Genomic DNA, 14,358 nt, shown 5'->3' with positions numbered 1-14,358 from the left:
ATGTGACTTATAAGTACTGAGACTATTTGAGCAAGATGTGGCAACGCTCACACAACACTTGCGCGCAAGCTCGAATGCGACTGATCGCATGCGCGAGGACGTCAAGGAATCAGCTGATCCGTACTAGGGCGCACAGAAAAAGTGAATCTCCGTCATGATCTCCGCGCATTTTTGCTCTTTGCTGCTTTGTTTGCCATTCTGTGACATTTTGCGAGTCGCTCAATGCTTTTCAAACGAAGTGAAGTGAAGAACTGTGGCTTTGTAGCTGAATGTAAAACCTTTATTGACGAACACAGAAAAAGAAAAACGTTATCGCATGGGCCAACGCTGATATTGCCGGTGAGTCGCGGCCCTTTGAAGCACAGGAACGAAAGAGCGCGGTCGATCGCAGGCCAACGGAGTGGCAGAATGCATGCCAAGGGAGTATGCGAAATACAGTCAGCGGCGTGTCCCGTTTTTCTTTCCGTCTGTATTCGTCAAGTTCTAGCTGCTTTACACCACTTCAAAGGGAAAGCTTGCGGGACTGAATGGGCAGTAATTTGCCGCACAGAGCGCGCGAGGAGGGAACATTGACTTGTTGACTTATTGTGATTGATTAAAAAAGAAACCGCATTTAGTTACTTATTTTTTCGTTATACCTTCACGAACGTTTGCGCGAAAGTTCGAAGCACGGAGAGCTGTAAGAAGTTCCATGAATAAAACAACTGGAACCGAACGATTATAAAAGTTCTTTTTATTATTTCTCTTCCAACGGAAACAATCGCTGGCTGCCACTCCGTAGCCTGTAGTGAACTTGCAGTAGTCAAGGTCAGATCGGAATCGCTGTTCCGGCGTCAGTTCAGGGGCAATAGACAGAGTGCTTAACGTGAAGAAACGAATGACGGCCTCGCAAGCTCCCGGGGAGGCACTTGCTCAGCGCGTGCATCTGGGTTGTACCAGTTGTACGCGTTTTGCACGCACGCAGATCTGAGCTGGATACTGCACAGACACACTGCTCAAGTCAGGCGCAAGGGCCTCGCCACTTCCTAGCACACTTGAAGAAAATCGAAACCAAAACTGAGCTACGCACTTACTTTTTCTTCGCTAATTAGAGCTTACTTACACTAAAAGTTCTTTGTAGAGCTAATTTTAATTACTGAGGCAATTATTTGTAACTGTTTTGCTTCAGTTCTTTGTTTTAGTTAAATAATTAACGAACAACTTTTTACAATACTGAATACAATTGATCTGGCAACCATGGGAATTGTATCATGTCAGCGCCCACGATTCGTACGGTCTCGGAGCTCGCTTTACCCCCCTGTGTCGCCGTGACGCTGGTAGCCAAGCGAAAATTCAGCAACTTTTGCATATGCGGCTTTATCTTTCCAACATACCCAGGGATAAAGTAAAGTGATGCTACTATGTGAAGAAATAAAATGTGTTCTTGGCTATTTCTTTTTTTTTTTTTTGACACCCTATTTATTTATTTAGTCGCTTCATTCGTTGCGCCGACGGGCGGCGCTTTTGCTCTTATCTCGTCTGCTGCCATCCTGTTCGTCTGCTCTTCCCGCGTTCACTGTGTGCACGTGTAGAAGTTTTGTATGATGACATGAAGGTGAAAATTTTGGTGTCTGTGAGTGCGAACGGGCTCAAAATGTCGGAGAAACTGATAAAAGGGAGGTGTGCTGCGCTCTTGTGTGGTGCGACAACTCGGGGAGGAATGGCACAGCAAAATTTTTCCCCTTCTCAGTGGACGGCAGGTAAGCACGCTTCGTTATTCAGTCTAAGTTATGAAGAAGCAAGCGCTATCCTTATCAAAAAAGCTGTACCGCGAACCGAAAAATCTTCTGCTGTTGCTTTACAGTGAATTTCTTTTTGTTTGATACGACGCATTTTCAGTTATGTTGTAAGTATGTGAAGCTACTTGTCGACAGTTTCTCATGAGCCGATTGATGCCAGCGGACGCGCAGACGGAAATTTCGCCTCGGTATCGCTTTGGTGTGCTCTTCTTTTTCTTTTTTTTCCATGAGAGGAAAGATTGCAAATGATGTTTGCCGAATGTGCTTAAATGCTTCTTCGACGAACTGGTCTAGCTTTAGAGCGTTCCGACGACCAGTTTCTTATAGTGACGTTACCACCTTTGAATGTTTATTAACACGAAAGAAGCCCCAAAATCATCTGCGTAGCAGCTGATCGCTTGCATTCCATGTTACTAGAAGTGTGAGTAATGATTTTCAAACAAATGTTTTGTGCACGTGCTGAGAGTCGAAGCAAATTAGCAACTGAAAGCTGTCAGAAACAAGATGGGCAGCAGCAACACAATATGAAAAGAAAAAAATTCTGGTTGATCCCTCTTTCATAGGAATCTGTGAAACACAAAAGTGAAAGGTGCCCTCACAGGAGCAGTAGAATGTTAAAGGAACCTCCTTCATGTACGAAGGGTTCACGAGCTTCACCCCGCCAGAAGAAGTGACGCCGACACGCAAGAAACAAAAAAATAGCCGGTTTATTCCGGGACAACAAAAATAAAAATGACATGCACAGAAACATCAGCTTGAAACACACCGGTCATGGGAATACGCCGCAGCGGAGCCCCGCTGGCATCGAGGCGCCAACTGTCGGCTCTCGTTAGCGTCATGATGCGCTACTTCGCTTCGCCTCTCCTAGACGGCAGAATCATTAGAATTAGTCATAAGGAAGGACACAAGGCGTGTTCGTAGAGCTGCTCACGCCTCTGTTCATAGCGCAGTGGGTAGAGCGCCACGTACAGGTCCGCGCAGAAGTAAACGGAGCACGGGAGCGGTGGCCGAACTGCATCGCTGCGCCGCGTATGGGCGCCGACGGGAACCACGGAGCGCCGGTCAAAGAGTGTGTTGGCACTGCCCCCGCCGCCCTATCTGATATGTTTAATCGCCGCTCTGCTGGCGTGTCATGCTCGGCGAGACGGTCTTCAAAAGGTAGCGCTGGGCTATAGAGTGGCGCTGGCTGCATTGGCGCTCGCAGGCATCAGCGGTGACCGAATCCCCTGCTCACGAGCTGGACGAAGCTGCGCGTGCCCGCAAACGTGCCTTGTTGCGCGCCGTAAAGGGCGGCATAAAATTGTAGGCCGCTGCGGTTTGGCATAGCATGTCATTGCGATATAATTAATTGTAAGCCGGCAACAAAATTGCCATGTACAATATAGAAAGCGCATTCACAGACATTTTCCTTGTTTGGAAAAAAAAATCTTGCTTACGAGATTTCTTGTTTAATTTTGGGTTTGTCCCAAGTTATTGTAGCCGGTCAGTCCTGGTGTGTTCTGAAGAAAGGAAAATAAAAAATGTCCACGCGGTGGAAATTTTGTATTGGAGAACACCGTAAAGAATAGGTACAATCGTTGCCCGCTATTACAGTGGGCCTCATACGGCGCATATTTTGTTGTCGCATTAAAACCGACGTTGTTATTTTTAACGAGCACATTATATTATTTAAGAAAGTGTTGCAGGTTTAAATAAAACTCCGCATTGAATTGAAAGTTGGCTTCACCGCATGACCTCAATTTCTTGCAAAAAAAGCGCCGTCAAGGCCCCAAAATTACTGATGACGTGCTTAGTCCTCATGGCCGATGGCAACCATACTGTTAATCGGTTAATTTGTACAAGATCTCATGACGGCTATCCTCGTCAATGGGAGCAAGGATTAATGCGACAACAAAATATACGCCGTATGAGGCCCGTTGTAATTCCAGGCAACGATTTTACCTATTCTTTACGGTGTTATCTAATACAGAATTTCAACCGCATGGACATTTTCTTTTTTTTTTTTCTTCAGTACACACCAGGACTGACCGACAGCAATAACTTTGGACAAACTCAAAATTAAAGAAGAAATCTTGTAAGGGAGATTTTTTTTTCCGGACAAGGAAAATTTATTTGAATGTGCTTTCTATATAGTACATGGCAATTTTGTTGCCGGCTTACAATTAATTATATCGCTATGACATGCTATGCCAAACCGCAGGGGCCTGCAATTTTATGCCGCCCTTTACAGCGCGCAACAAGGCACGTTTGCGGGTGCGCGCAGCTTCGCCCAACTCATGAGCAGCGGATTCAGTCACCGCTGATGCCTGCGAGCGGAAATGCAACCAGCTCCCCTCTATAGCACAACGCTGCCTTTTGAAGACCGTCTCGCCGAGCATGACACGCCAGCAGACCGGCGATTAAACATATCAGATAGGGCGGTGGGGGCATTGCGAACACACTCTTCGACCGGCGCTCCGCGGTTCCCGTCGGCGCCCATACGCGGCGCAGCGATGCAGTTCGGCCACCGCTCCCGTGCTCCGTTTACTTCTGCGCGGACCTGTACCTCCCGTTGTGGCGAGAGGCGATCAGTTCGTGGGCTCGAGTCCGGGCTCCGCAGCGTCAATGGCACTTTCTCTGGCGACGTCACTTCCGTGATGGATATGACGTGAGTGAAATCTTGGTGTACCCGGGCATAAAACAGGCTCGTGTTAAACGCAAGCGGTGTTGTTTCCCGCTTGCGGCACACAAAGACAGTCGCGCTCGTTGCAGATCGACGACAAGCAGACGACGATAGCAGACGACAAGTGGCACGGCGTTGCCTCCTCGTGCATCAACGAAGCGTTGCCATGGCAACATCAGTGATGTTTTGTTGTTTTTTGGTTCGGCAGTTTGACCTACCAAGCACCAGGGGACAAATTGGCGCTAGTGACGCAATTCTCGCTTACCTTGGGGGTATACCAGCTGACCTAGCCGTGCTACAGTGACGTTATGTGGCCAGGAGTCACGGGGCAGCACCAAAGACATTGGTTTAACTGTACGTTAGTGTTCAAGCGGTACGATTAAACAAGACTACAGGACTGGTTTTCCCAGTCATGTTTCTTGGGGGCGGCTGAGACCGGCCGCCGCCAATCGCACAAGCGAGATTGTGTGACGTCATAGATTAATAACTGGCAAGTGGCTGGGGAGTCACCACTGCTTCATCATTTCAAAGCGAAGCTTTTTACCTCTACCCCCCAAGGGTTCCGTCGCGACCGTTGGTGTCAACAGAAAACTTCCGCGAAGAAATAAAAGTTACTGGCACCGCCAGGAAACAAACCTGGAAGGAATAGAGGAACGGAGCAAGAGCCCGTTGTCTTACCGATTGAGCTACGAGCCCACGCGGAGACGGGGGAGGCAGACGGTGCCCTCACCGAGCACATCTGCGGGTTTACCTCCTGCATTCTCGTTGAATGCCTCGTGATAGCGTCACGCGACCTTTCGCGCTGATGTGCGCTCAGCCCACGGCACGTGTCGCGGCCGTATGCACGCCTTGCGTATGCGCTAGAGTTCGTCGAAAACCGGGTTTGAGCTTCCTTTAAAGGAGCCATGAAGAGAAAATGCAAGTTGGTTTTATTCGAAAGATTTCGTGTTTTATAGCGCCCCCAGCGCTTGTCCGGATACAAACGGTGCTTTATTCACTGAGAAATTAAACAATTTAGGTTAAAATTTTGATTTTCCCGCTCAATCGTGCGTTTTCGTGGTCCCAAGTGACATCACTGAAACCGACCGCTCTGCAACCTAGAGTACCTTCATTCACGCATCCGCCGTACAGGGTAGAGACACGTATACGCTGGCGCCGCCATTTTCGGTTGCTCGCTCGCCGCCGAAGCAAGTCATTGTGTCAAAACCGCGCTAAAATTATCGCCGCAACGCGGTTTACTGAAGAAGTTTGAATCATATTGTCTGTTTCGCGTTGCTAGGTCTCGTGGGAAACGAAAAGAATAACGCGTTGAGCCCGTTGGCCCAATTGCGGCGGCACGGGACCGTTCAAAGGTTGTCTTCACCCTGTACAGCGGTGTTGGTTTGTTCCCGCGTTTCTTTACGTTCCGTAACCTAGATGGCGCCACCATACCGTGGCAAGCGTTTGGTTTGTTTTTGCCCGCATTTAAACCTGGCTTGTTTTTGTTCTGGGAGAAAATATTCGTTCCCTGAAACATGCTCGCTCGACAAATGGGGTCACGTAAGACACCGTTGCTTGCGTCAATCGGCCAGTGTCGTCTGAGACAACCCCAAGCCCCGTAGTGCTGTGCAGCGAAACCAAGCATGCTGTGCGCAGTACGAACAGCAGAACGCATCAGTACTTCTATGTTTACATGTGCTTTCGTAACTTCCACTGTTTGTCCCATCATTCTTATTGCTTTGTAAAGAATGTGCCCTAAATTTAAGCGCAAATCGCTCGTTCGTCTAGTTTGTAAGTTTACCTAATTTGCGTCTGCTTCTGCCAGCCTCCGCCAATCGCAGAGCTTAGCTCATGTGACGACATAGGTTCTGTTGCGGGAAATGAGCTGGTGGGTCGCATGACCATTCCCGTTTTTCCTAATTATGTAGCTTATTTGAGCGAAGTTTACGTTAAAAGTGGTGTCAGTATGATTCTAACGAGACAATCTTTTGAATGAACCAAACTTGTGTTTTCTCTTCATGGCTCCTTTAATTTTACATAAAAAAAGAGTTTCTACTCATGTACTTCACTAATACAACTCAACCAGCCACCGTTCATGAATCATGCATTGAGTTAACCTTAGCAAAGATTATCTCTTTGAAGTAATGAAGTGTGCGGTTGAGTGCATTTCACTTGTCTTTCTTCGTAGAGCCACGTGTGTGAATTCAAGTGACGTCGCGCGGGTAATCGTTGTGGGTGTCGTTCACAGCTTCGCTTTCCGACCACCTCCACAAGGTGGATTGGCGCGCATTTTTTTGTCTCCATTATTAGTTTGAAGTTCGCGGTGAATTTGATATCATTGTTATCGGGACGAACAACCTTCTTAATGAATCAAACTTGCATTTTGTCCTCGTGGCCCCTTTAAGCATGTTTGGCGATGGCTGGTGTAGGAACGAATTAAATCAGTTTTCCGTAACTGTATATCACCCGATCGAAGCTTACCTAATCACAGCGGACGGCATTTCCCGTAAAGTTACTACAGCTTCACTGTGTACTAAGTGCGTGAAAGTTGACACAGCTTTAGAGCCGCATTAGCCAACATGCGTGGTATGAGTTTTCATGGTGTGCCGCATGGCGTGTTCTGTCCGCGATCATATTGGGGTTACTAACTATTTCGGCGAAGGTTGCACTAACAGCCTCCCCACAAAAATTATAATTTGGGACATCAAATCATAATTGTTATATGGTTTGCGCACGACGTCACCACCGCTCTTTCTGGAGCGCTTCTCTAAATACTGCTGGCCGCGGCGGCCGCTTTTCTGATGGAGGCGAAAAGCAAAAACGCGCGTGTGTACGAGATTTCGGCGCACGATAAAGATCCCCAGGGGGTCAAAATTAATCCGAAGCCCTCCACTGCGGCGCGCCTCATCGTCTGCGTTGCGTCAGCGCGTTAAACCCTACCATCAATCAATCTAAACACTGCTCGAAGTAAGAGTGCCAGGTAAGATTACAGCACGCAGGTCACCAACATGGCAGCTGCAGTGACGTCAGTACAACCTATCTATATAATGACGTAGACACAAATCATGCTTGTAGCTTTTTTTTTTTTTTTGACAGTAGGCGTTCGTGAAATGGCGCAAATGTAGTTGCGGGCACGAATGAACGCACCGTCGCGCTTTTTTGGCGTCATGGACAGGTTTGAAGTGTCTTGGCCCTTCTGTGGAAACCCAAAAAACTTCTAGCGTACCACCTGATTCTTCACTCGACCGGCAGCCTGGTAACGCCCACGTTGAAGATTTGAAAACGGCGCCCCAAAATGTTGCTTCTCAAACTTATCGGAAGGCGGCGCGTCCCCGCAAATCGCCGTTTTTCCTCCTCCGCCTCCTTCCCTCCCTTGTTTTGCAGGTGCCGCCACCGGCGAGGAAACTAGGGCGGCGCGCTCGCTTCCGCGTTTTGAACGACCCGGCCGAGAACCGGTATTTTGACAGTTCACCGCTGGCCCCTCTGCGCGTCGGCAGCGATCCCGACTCCTCTGTGCTCGTCGCCCGCGTCAAACTCCGACTCGCACATTCACGATGGCCTCCAGTGGCGTGGTTCTCGTGACTGGAGCCTCCGGGTTCATCGCCGTCCATGTAGTGCGAGCTCTACTGAAGCAGGGCTTCCGCGTCCGTGGCACCGTACGGGACGCCACGAACGACCGCAAGACCAAACCGCTGAGGACCTGCTACCCGGACGCCGAGCACCCCGTCGAACTCGTCGAGGCTGACCTGCTGGACGACGCCGGATGGGCCGAGGCCGTCAAGGGCTGCCAACTTGTGGTTCACGTCGCCTCTCCGTTTCCCAACTCCGAGCCCAACCACCCGGACGACGTGATACGCCCAGCAGTGGAGGGCACTCGTCGGGTGCTCAAGTTCGCCTCAGAAGCTGGCACGGTGAAGCGCGTGGTCGTCACAAGCACCATGGGAGCCGTGCACGGCGAAGTCGACACTCCAGCCGACCGAGAGTACGACGAGGGCGACTGGACCAACGTGGAGTTCAAAGGCCTGGAGACTTACGCCAAGAGCAAGACCCTCGCCGAGAAGGCGGCCTGGGACTTCGTCAACGCCCTGCCGGCGGGTAAGCGCTTCGAGCTCGTGACCGTCAACCCGTCGCTGGTGTTCGGGCCGCCCCTGCACGGAACCTACGGCACCAGCGTGGAGGTGGTCAAGCGACTCCTGGACAAGTCGACGCCGCTCATCCCGTACGTGAACTTCGCCGTGTGCGACGTCCGCGACGTGGCCAAGGCTCACGTGCAGGCTTTGATTGTCCCCGAGGCTGCCGGGAAGCGGCACATCATCAACTCCGGCAACGTCTGGCTCAAGGACATCGCCATGGCGCTCCGGGAAGAACTGTCGGGGCAGGGATACTACATTCCGTTCCTGTCGGCTCCCAACATCGGGCTGTGGCTCGTCGGCTTTGTGGACAGGTCGGCCAAGATGCTCTACCCTCGCGTCGGAAAAGTCTACAAGTTTTCGAACAAGAGGATGCGGGAGGTCCTCGGTGTGGAGCCGAGGCCCATCAAGGACTCTATCCTGGACACCGCTCACGGGCTCATCCAGGCCGGCATCATCCACGAAGCTCCCAAGTACGTCCGCAAGGAACTGCGCCTGGATTGACATCACCGTCTGACTTGATTGTACCGAGGACTATAAGTGCCTGCTGAACGTGCTGCTATGTTACCCTTACTACTATCTTTTTGGCACAATCGCGGTTTACGATGGAACTGTCACTGCTCAGGCTCGAACAAATGCGCGTGGGAAATGCGTAAGATGTTAACGTTTGCTGGCAAACTGAAATATGGTAACCGCGCACAAAGGTGGGCGTTGTCCGGCGCATGCGCGAACTTCTGCAACCGAAGCGTTTTATCTACCCGCGCCGGAACTAAGCCAAGCAAGGGACGATTTTTTTTAGATTTGTTTTGGGGAGCAGCCTTTCTTGGGCTTTCGGTTTTCTTCGGCGTAAGATATATCTCATTACCAAAGCTGCGACCGAAATATTTTCGCCTTCGCGCCGTATTTTTAACAAGAACATAGCAAAATAAAAGAAATAATACCGAGACAATCTTGTCATCAATATCTTAACGACCAGCGGATCAGTAGATTCCCTGTTTTGTTTCTTTATTATTCTAATTTCGATTTTTGTGCGGAATTAGTTTTGTTGATTCTCTGAACGCGCGAAATGACCGCGTGTCCGTCGTGAGGTTACCAAAGCAGTGCTTGAAACTGGCTCATAATCGCTCTGTTTGCGATTTAGTATACTTTTGATTTGTTCATTGCTATACTTCTTACTGTTATATTTTTATGCTCGAGGGCAAACACGCGCTGTTAAAATCAATTTCACAGCGGTTTTACATGGCACCGAAATAGACAAAACTCCTTACCGTTATTGAAATGCCTTGGCTGTCTAACGCTGCTTAAACAGTTTGGTGATGCGTGGTGTATGAGTTAAGTAATGCAACTTTCCGTAACTGTACTCGTCAGCAGTCAAGTCTCCACTGTGAAAGGATTGCATGTAGTGAGTGAAACTGAGCACATTTTTTGGGAAGCCTTAGTAGCAAAATGTGTGGGGCATTTTTAAGGATCTGTGCGTTAGAACGCGAGTTACAGAACATGCACGGGAAAGTTGGCTTTGCCGCACGACGCGCCCTGTTTTCTATCCTTACTGTGTAACGAAGATCGCTGCGAAAGGGACACTAATTCCTTCGTCGTGAGTTAGGCTATGTTCGGACTACCGAGGCAACAGCCGTATCGTGATCTATGGTCGTAAAAAAAAAAAAAAAAAAGAAACACGGTTCGGTTGGCTAAGACGTCAGTTCGGTTGGCTAAGACGTCAAATGACGTCATTCGTTAAAGTTATTACGACAGTGTGGCAACAGTCTAAACCGGGCCTTAGTATCGGCTTTTAAGGTTACTTTTTACCCTTATCACACTTATTTGGGACGATATGGTGGAATTGTAGCTACGGATACAGCCCCAACTCTTGCGATAATTTCCACGCGAAACACCTTCGGGTGGCTTCGCCAGGCGGTGATTGGTCTTTGGAGTCACAAAAGCGGTGTGCTGAACCAGCTGATGTTCAATCAACGAAGCCTGGCGCGGTGCGGATTTTAATTCGGCCCACAGCGGCGTCTGAAGAGTCCGGAGCATTTGAAGAACGCGTCGAAACGTCGCTTCTCAGACGGATCAGAAGGTGGCGCGGTCCGCGACCCGCCGCTTTTCCGCCCCTCTTTCTATCGTGCCACCGAGGCAGGTGCCGCCACCGGCAAGGTAATTAGGGCCACGCCGGAGTATTGCGACGCGCTCGATGCGGCGTATTGAACGACCCGACTGGCGACTCGGCTGCGCGGCGACCCAGAAGCAGCTTTTGACAGCCCACTGCGATACCCAGTGCATGACCGTAGCGATATCGACTCCTCTGTGCTTGTTGTTGCCTGCGGCCAGCTCTGATGGCCGACTCAAGTGGTGTGGTTCTCGTGACTGGAGCCTCCGGGTTCATCGCCATCCACGTGGTCCGAGCTCTGCTGAAACAGGGCTTCCGCGTCCGCGGAACGGTACGGGACGCGAAGAACGATCGCAAGACCGAACCGCTGAGGACGTGCTGCCCGGAAGCTCGGCACCCGGTCGAACTCGTCGAAGCTGACCTGTTGGACGATGCAGGTTGGGCCGAAGCTGTCAATGGGTGCCAGTTCGTGGCGCACGTCGCTTCTCCGTTTCCCAACGTCGAGCCCAAGAATGCGGATGATTTGATCCGGCCCGCCGTGGAGGGCACCCGCCGTGTGCTGAAATTCGCCTCGGAAGCTGGAACCGTGAAGCGCGTGGTCGTCACGAGCTCTCTCCTTGCCGTACACGGTGAAGTCGACACTCCGGCCGAACGCGAGTTTGACGAAGACGACTGGACCGACGTGGAGTTCAAGGGCGTCGACGCGTACACCAAGAGCAAGGTCCTCGCCGAAAAGGCGGCCTGGGAATTCGTCGACACGCTGCCGGCGGAGAAACGCTTCGAGCTCGCTACCATCAACCCGGGGCTCGTGTTCGGTCCGCCGCTGCACGGAACCTACGGCACTAGCCTGGAGGTGATCAAGCGGCTTCTGGACAAGTCGACGCCGCTCGTTCCGCGGGTAAACGTCTTCGTGTGCGACGTCCGCGACGTGGCCAAGGCTCACGTTCAGGCTTTGATTGTCCCCGAGGCGGCCGGGAAGCGGCACATCATCTATTCCGGAAACGCCTGGCTGAAGGACATCGCGATGATTCTTCGAGAAGAACTGTCGGGGCAGGGCTATTGCATCACGTCCTTGACGGCTCCCGACATCGGGGTCTGGCTGGCGGGCTGTGTGGACAAATCGGCCAAGATGTTGTACCCTCGTGTCGGAAAGGTCTACAAGTTTTCCAACAGGAGGATGCGAGAGGTTCTCGGTGTGGAGCCAAGGCCCATCAGGGACACTGTCCTAGACACGGCTCACGGCCTCATCCAAGCCGGCGCCATCCAGGAAACGTCGAAGTACGTCCGCAAGGAGCTGTGCTTGGACTGACTTTCCGGATTGGCTTGGCTGTACCAAGGGCTATAAGTGTCTGTTCAACGCACACATTATGTTATCATAACTTCTATTTTTGTGGCATGATCGTCGTTCCTATAATATTGAACGAGCGCGTGGAAAATGTGCAAGGCGGGTAATTGTTTTTTGCTGCAAACCTAAATACGTTCACTGTGCGCTTGGATGATTGTTGTGAAGCACATGCCTTGCAAGCTGGGTTAATATTTGCCGGCAAACCTAAATATGATAACTGTGCAAATGTGTGGACGTTATTAAGCACATGTCGCGAACTTTTTTAACAAGCGTATTTTTTTTTCTACCCGCGCCGAAAGCCTGTTAACATGCAGGCAAGCAACGATTTGTTTTATTTGTTATAAGCAGCTGCATTCATTGCTTAATGACCGGTGTCGTTATTCATTCCGTCCACCTTTGGGGCCTTTCGTTTTGTACTCTGAAAAAAAAAAATCTAAGTGCTCAATAAAGTGTAAACAAAAGTCATTGTTGTCAACCTTCTCTTCGTCCACAAGCAGATAACCTGCTGAATGGGTGAGGGACTATCGGTGTCAGTGGGAAGACTGGGCATTATGTACGTTACGCGTTGTATTTATCTGGATTTACATTTCTGTAAGTTTCTGGACGTCGGCAACGAGGCCTGTGAACTTAATATTTTCATTGCAGAAAACTCCATAGCGCATGCGGACGAGCAAAGAGAACAGACACCACGGAGCGCTTCTTTCAGCTAGTTTTTATTGGAAATACACATCAATATACATCCACACTTTTCGCCCTCTCACCGCCATTGCCCGCGTGTTGCAGCCATGCGAAGAAAAGCCGACTCCTTGTCTGTTAAACTTCACGACGGCACGCTCACACACGTCTACCCCTCTCTCACAATCATTTCTGCCTCCATAATCTCTCGTACCGACTATGTTTCGCTCGGACCACGCATGACTCAAACAGTGGCACGCAGCCGCAGTCATGGCAGTGGGCAGACAAATGACCATCCCGGTGGTTGCTAACGTGTCGTCTGTGCTCACTCAAGCACTCATTAAGACATCGGCCGGTCTGCCCGATATATTGCTTTGCGGATGACAGCGGAACTTCATATACCACCCCTACCGCGCATTCTACAAAGGGCGTCTGATGCTGTTTTTTTACATACTACAGGCTTTTTGCGGTAGGGGTTAGTCATTTTGATAAGCTGGTTCATTTTGTTAGGGGCAGACAGAGCTACTTTTACAGTTATTCGATTGGTAATCTTTTTTAGGCGGTGGGACGTGTTATGCAAACATGGAATCACTGCTACTTTCTCGTTATCAGCTTTCTCTGACTTGCACGTTTCAGCCTTTGTGTGCTTGAGTGCGCCCTCCGCTACAGAAACGAGGACACCCGCAGGGTACACAGCTGCACGCAGGCGTTCTGTTTGCTTTCTGAAGCTATCCTTGGAAGGCGTCACGGCAGCAAACAGCGGGAGTACTACTGAGAAACCAGAACACACTACAACTCTGTCGCTTATTCAGCAGCACATGGTTATTCATAAATGATGCAAGCGCGCTTGATATACGGGAAAACATACCAGGCGAATAAACGGAACTCCCGTTATCGAGGCTCTTTTGTTGTTTCTCCAGCATACCCTCTCAAGACCGACTGGGAAAAACGTCGAGAGAAGAACGAAACCTTGCCTAACAGTGGGACTTTCGAAGCCAAAAGATGTCTTGACTCGGATTTCGGTTTCTTCATTATGCATTGCCGCGGCATTTCCTGCGTTCACGCGTCATTGCTCTTCGTTCAACTTTGAAAAGGCACACTCACGGACGGAGGTCGAAGGAGAACCAAAACAGAGCGCCAACCAACGTGAACCCAACTCGCCCAGCTCACTGTTTTGATGCGTCTATGGCGGCGAGGCTATAACGATTTCGCGGCCAGGGTCACCACCGGGTGAGAGCGCAACTCCCAGACGGAATCAAGCCCGTTTTCTTTTGAGTCCGACAAGTCGGATCCAACATGTCGGGTCCGACTTGTCGGTCCGACACGCGAGTCTGTGTCGGGCGGTCATTTTCTTTTGCATTCGGGAGCCGGACGCCGCCAGCAGTGTCGGGCCAAACACGTCACTTGAATAGAATATTGTGATTGGTTCGTCCGACCTTATAGTACTTTTTGTTTACGCTCAAACAGCTATTGTGGTAATTTGAGAAAATTTGAGTTTATTTCCCTCAGCATGGCGCATATGTTGATCTCGCTAGACTTAATCAGCCAGCAGCCGTAACGTTTATGTAGACGCAAGCGCAATGGAGAGCTTCCTATAAACCGTGCATGCCCGGCGATGCTGCAGCTTGGCTCGGGTTATGAAGCGGCGACGGCGCAAAATATATTCTTCCCGTTTTTCCGAA

At 50.3% G+C, this 14,358-nt stretch overlaps 2 protein-coding genes across 2 annotated transcripts; both read left to right on the top strand.

Annotated features, from left to right (window-relative positions):
- The first annotated feature begins 1,722 nt into the window (after positions 1 to 1,722).
- LOC144163226 (uncharacterized) lies at positions 1,723 to 9,498 on the top strand. The gene is made up of 2 exons (XM_077694084.1): positions 1,723 to 1,739; positions 7,804 to 9,498. The coding sequence occupies exon 2, from the start codon at positions 7,974 to 7,976 to the stop codon at positions 9,051 to 9,053; it is 1,080 nt and encodes a 359-aa protein (XP_077550210.1). The 5' UTR covers positions 1,723 to 1,739; positions 7,804 to 7,973; the 3' UTR covers positions 9,054 to 9,498.
- A 159-nt stretch (positions 9,499 to 9,657) lies between these two features.
- LOC144163224 (uncharacterized) lies at positions 9,658 to 12,466 on the top strand. The gene has a single exon (XM_077694083.1). It carries the CDS (start codon positions 10,883 to 10,885, stop codon positions 11,963 to 11,965), a length of 1,083 nt encoding a protein of 360 aa, XP_077550209.1. The 5' UTR covers positions 9,658 to 10,882; the 3' UTR covers positions 11,966 to 12,466.
- Positions 12,467 to 14,358: the final 1,892 nt, after the last annotated feature.

The sequence above is a fragment of the Haemaphysalis longicornis genome, unplaced genomic scaffold (assembly GCF_048455015.1).
Source record: "Haemaphysalis longicornis isolate Haplotype H1 unplaced genomic scaffold, Haemaphysalis longicornis Haplotype H1 scaffold_12, whole genome shotgun sequence".
In the NCBI taxonomy this organism is placed as follows: domain Eukaryota; kingdom Metazoa; phylum Arthropoda; class Arachnida; order Ixodida; family Ixodidae; genus Haemaphysalis; species Haemaphysalis longicornis.
The sequence above is the reverse complement of the archived record's forward strand: the minus strand, read 5'-3'. Positions and strand labels throughout refer to the sequence as shown.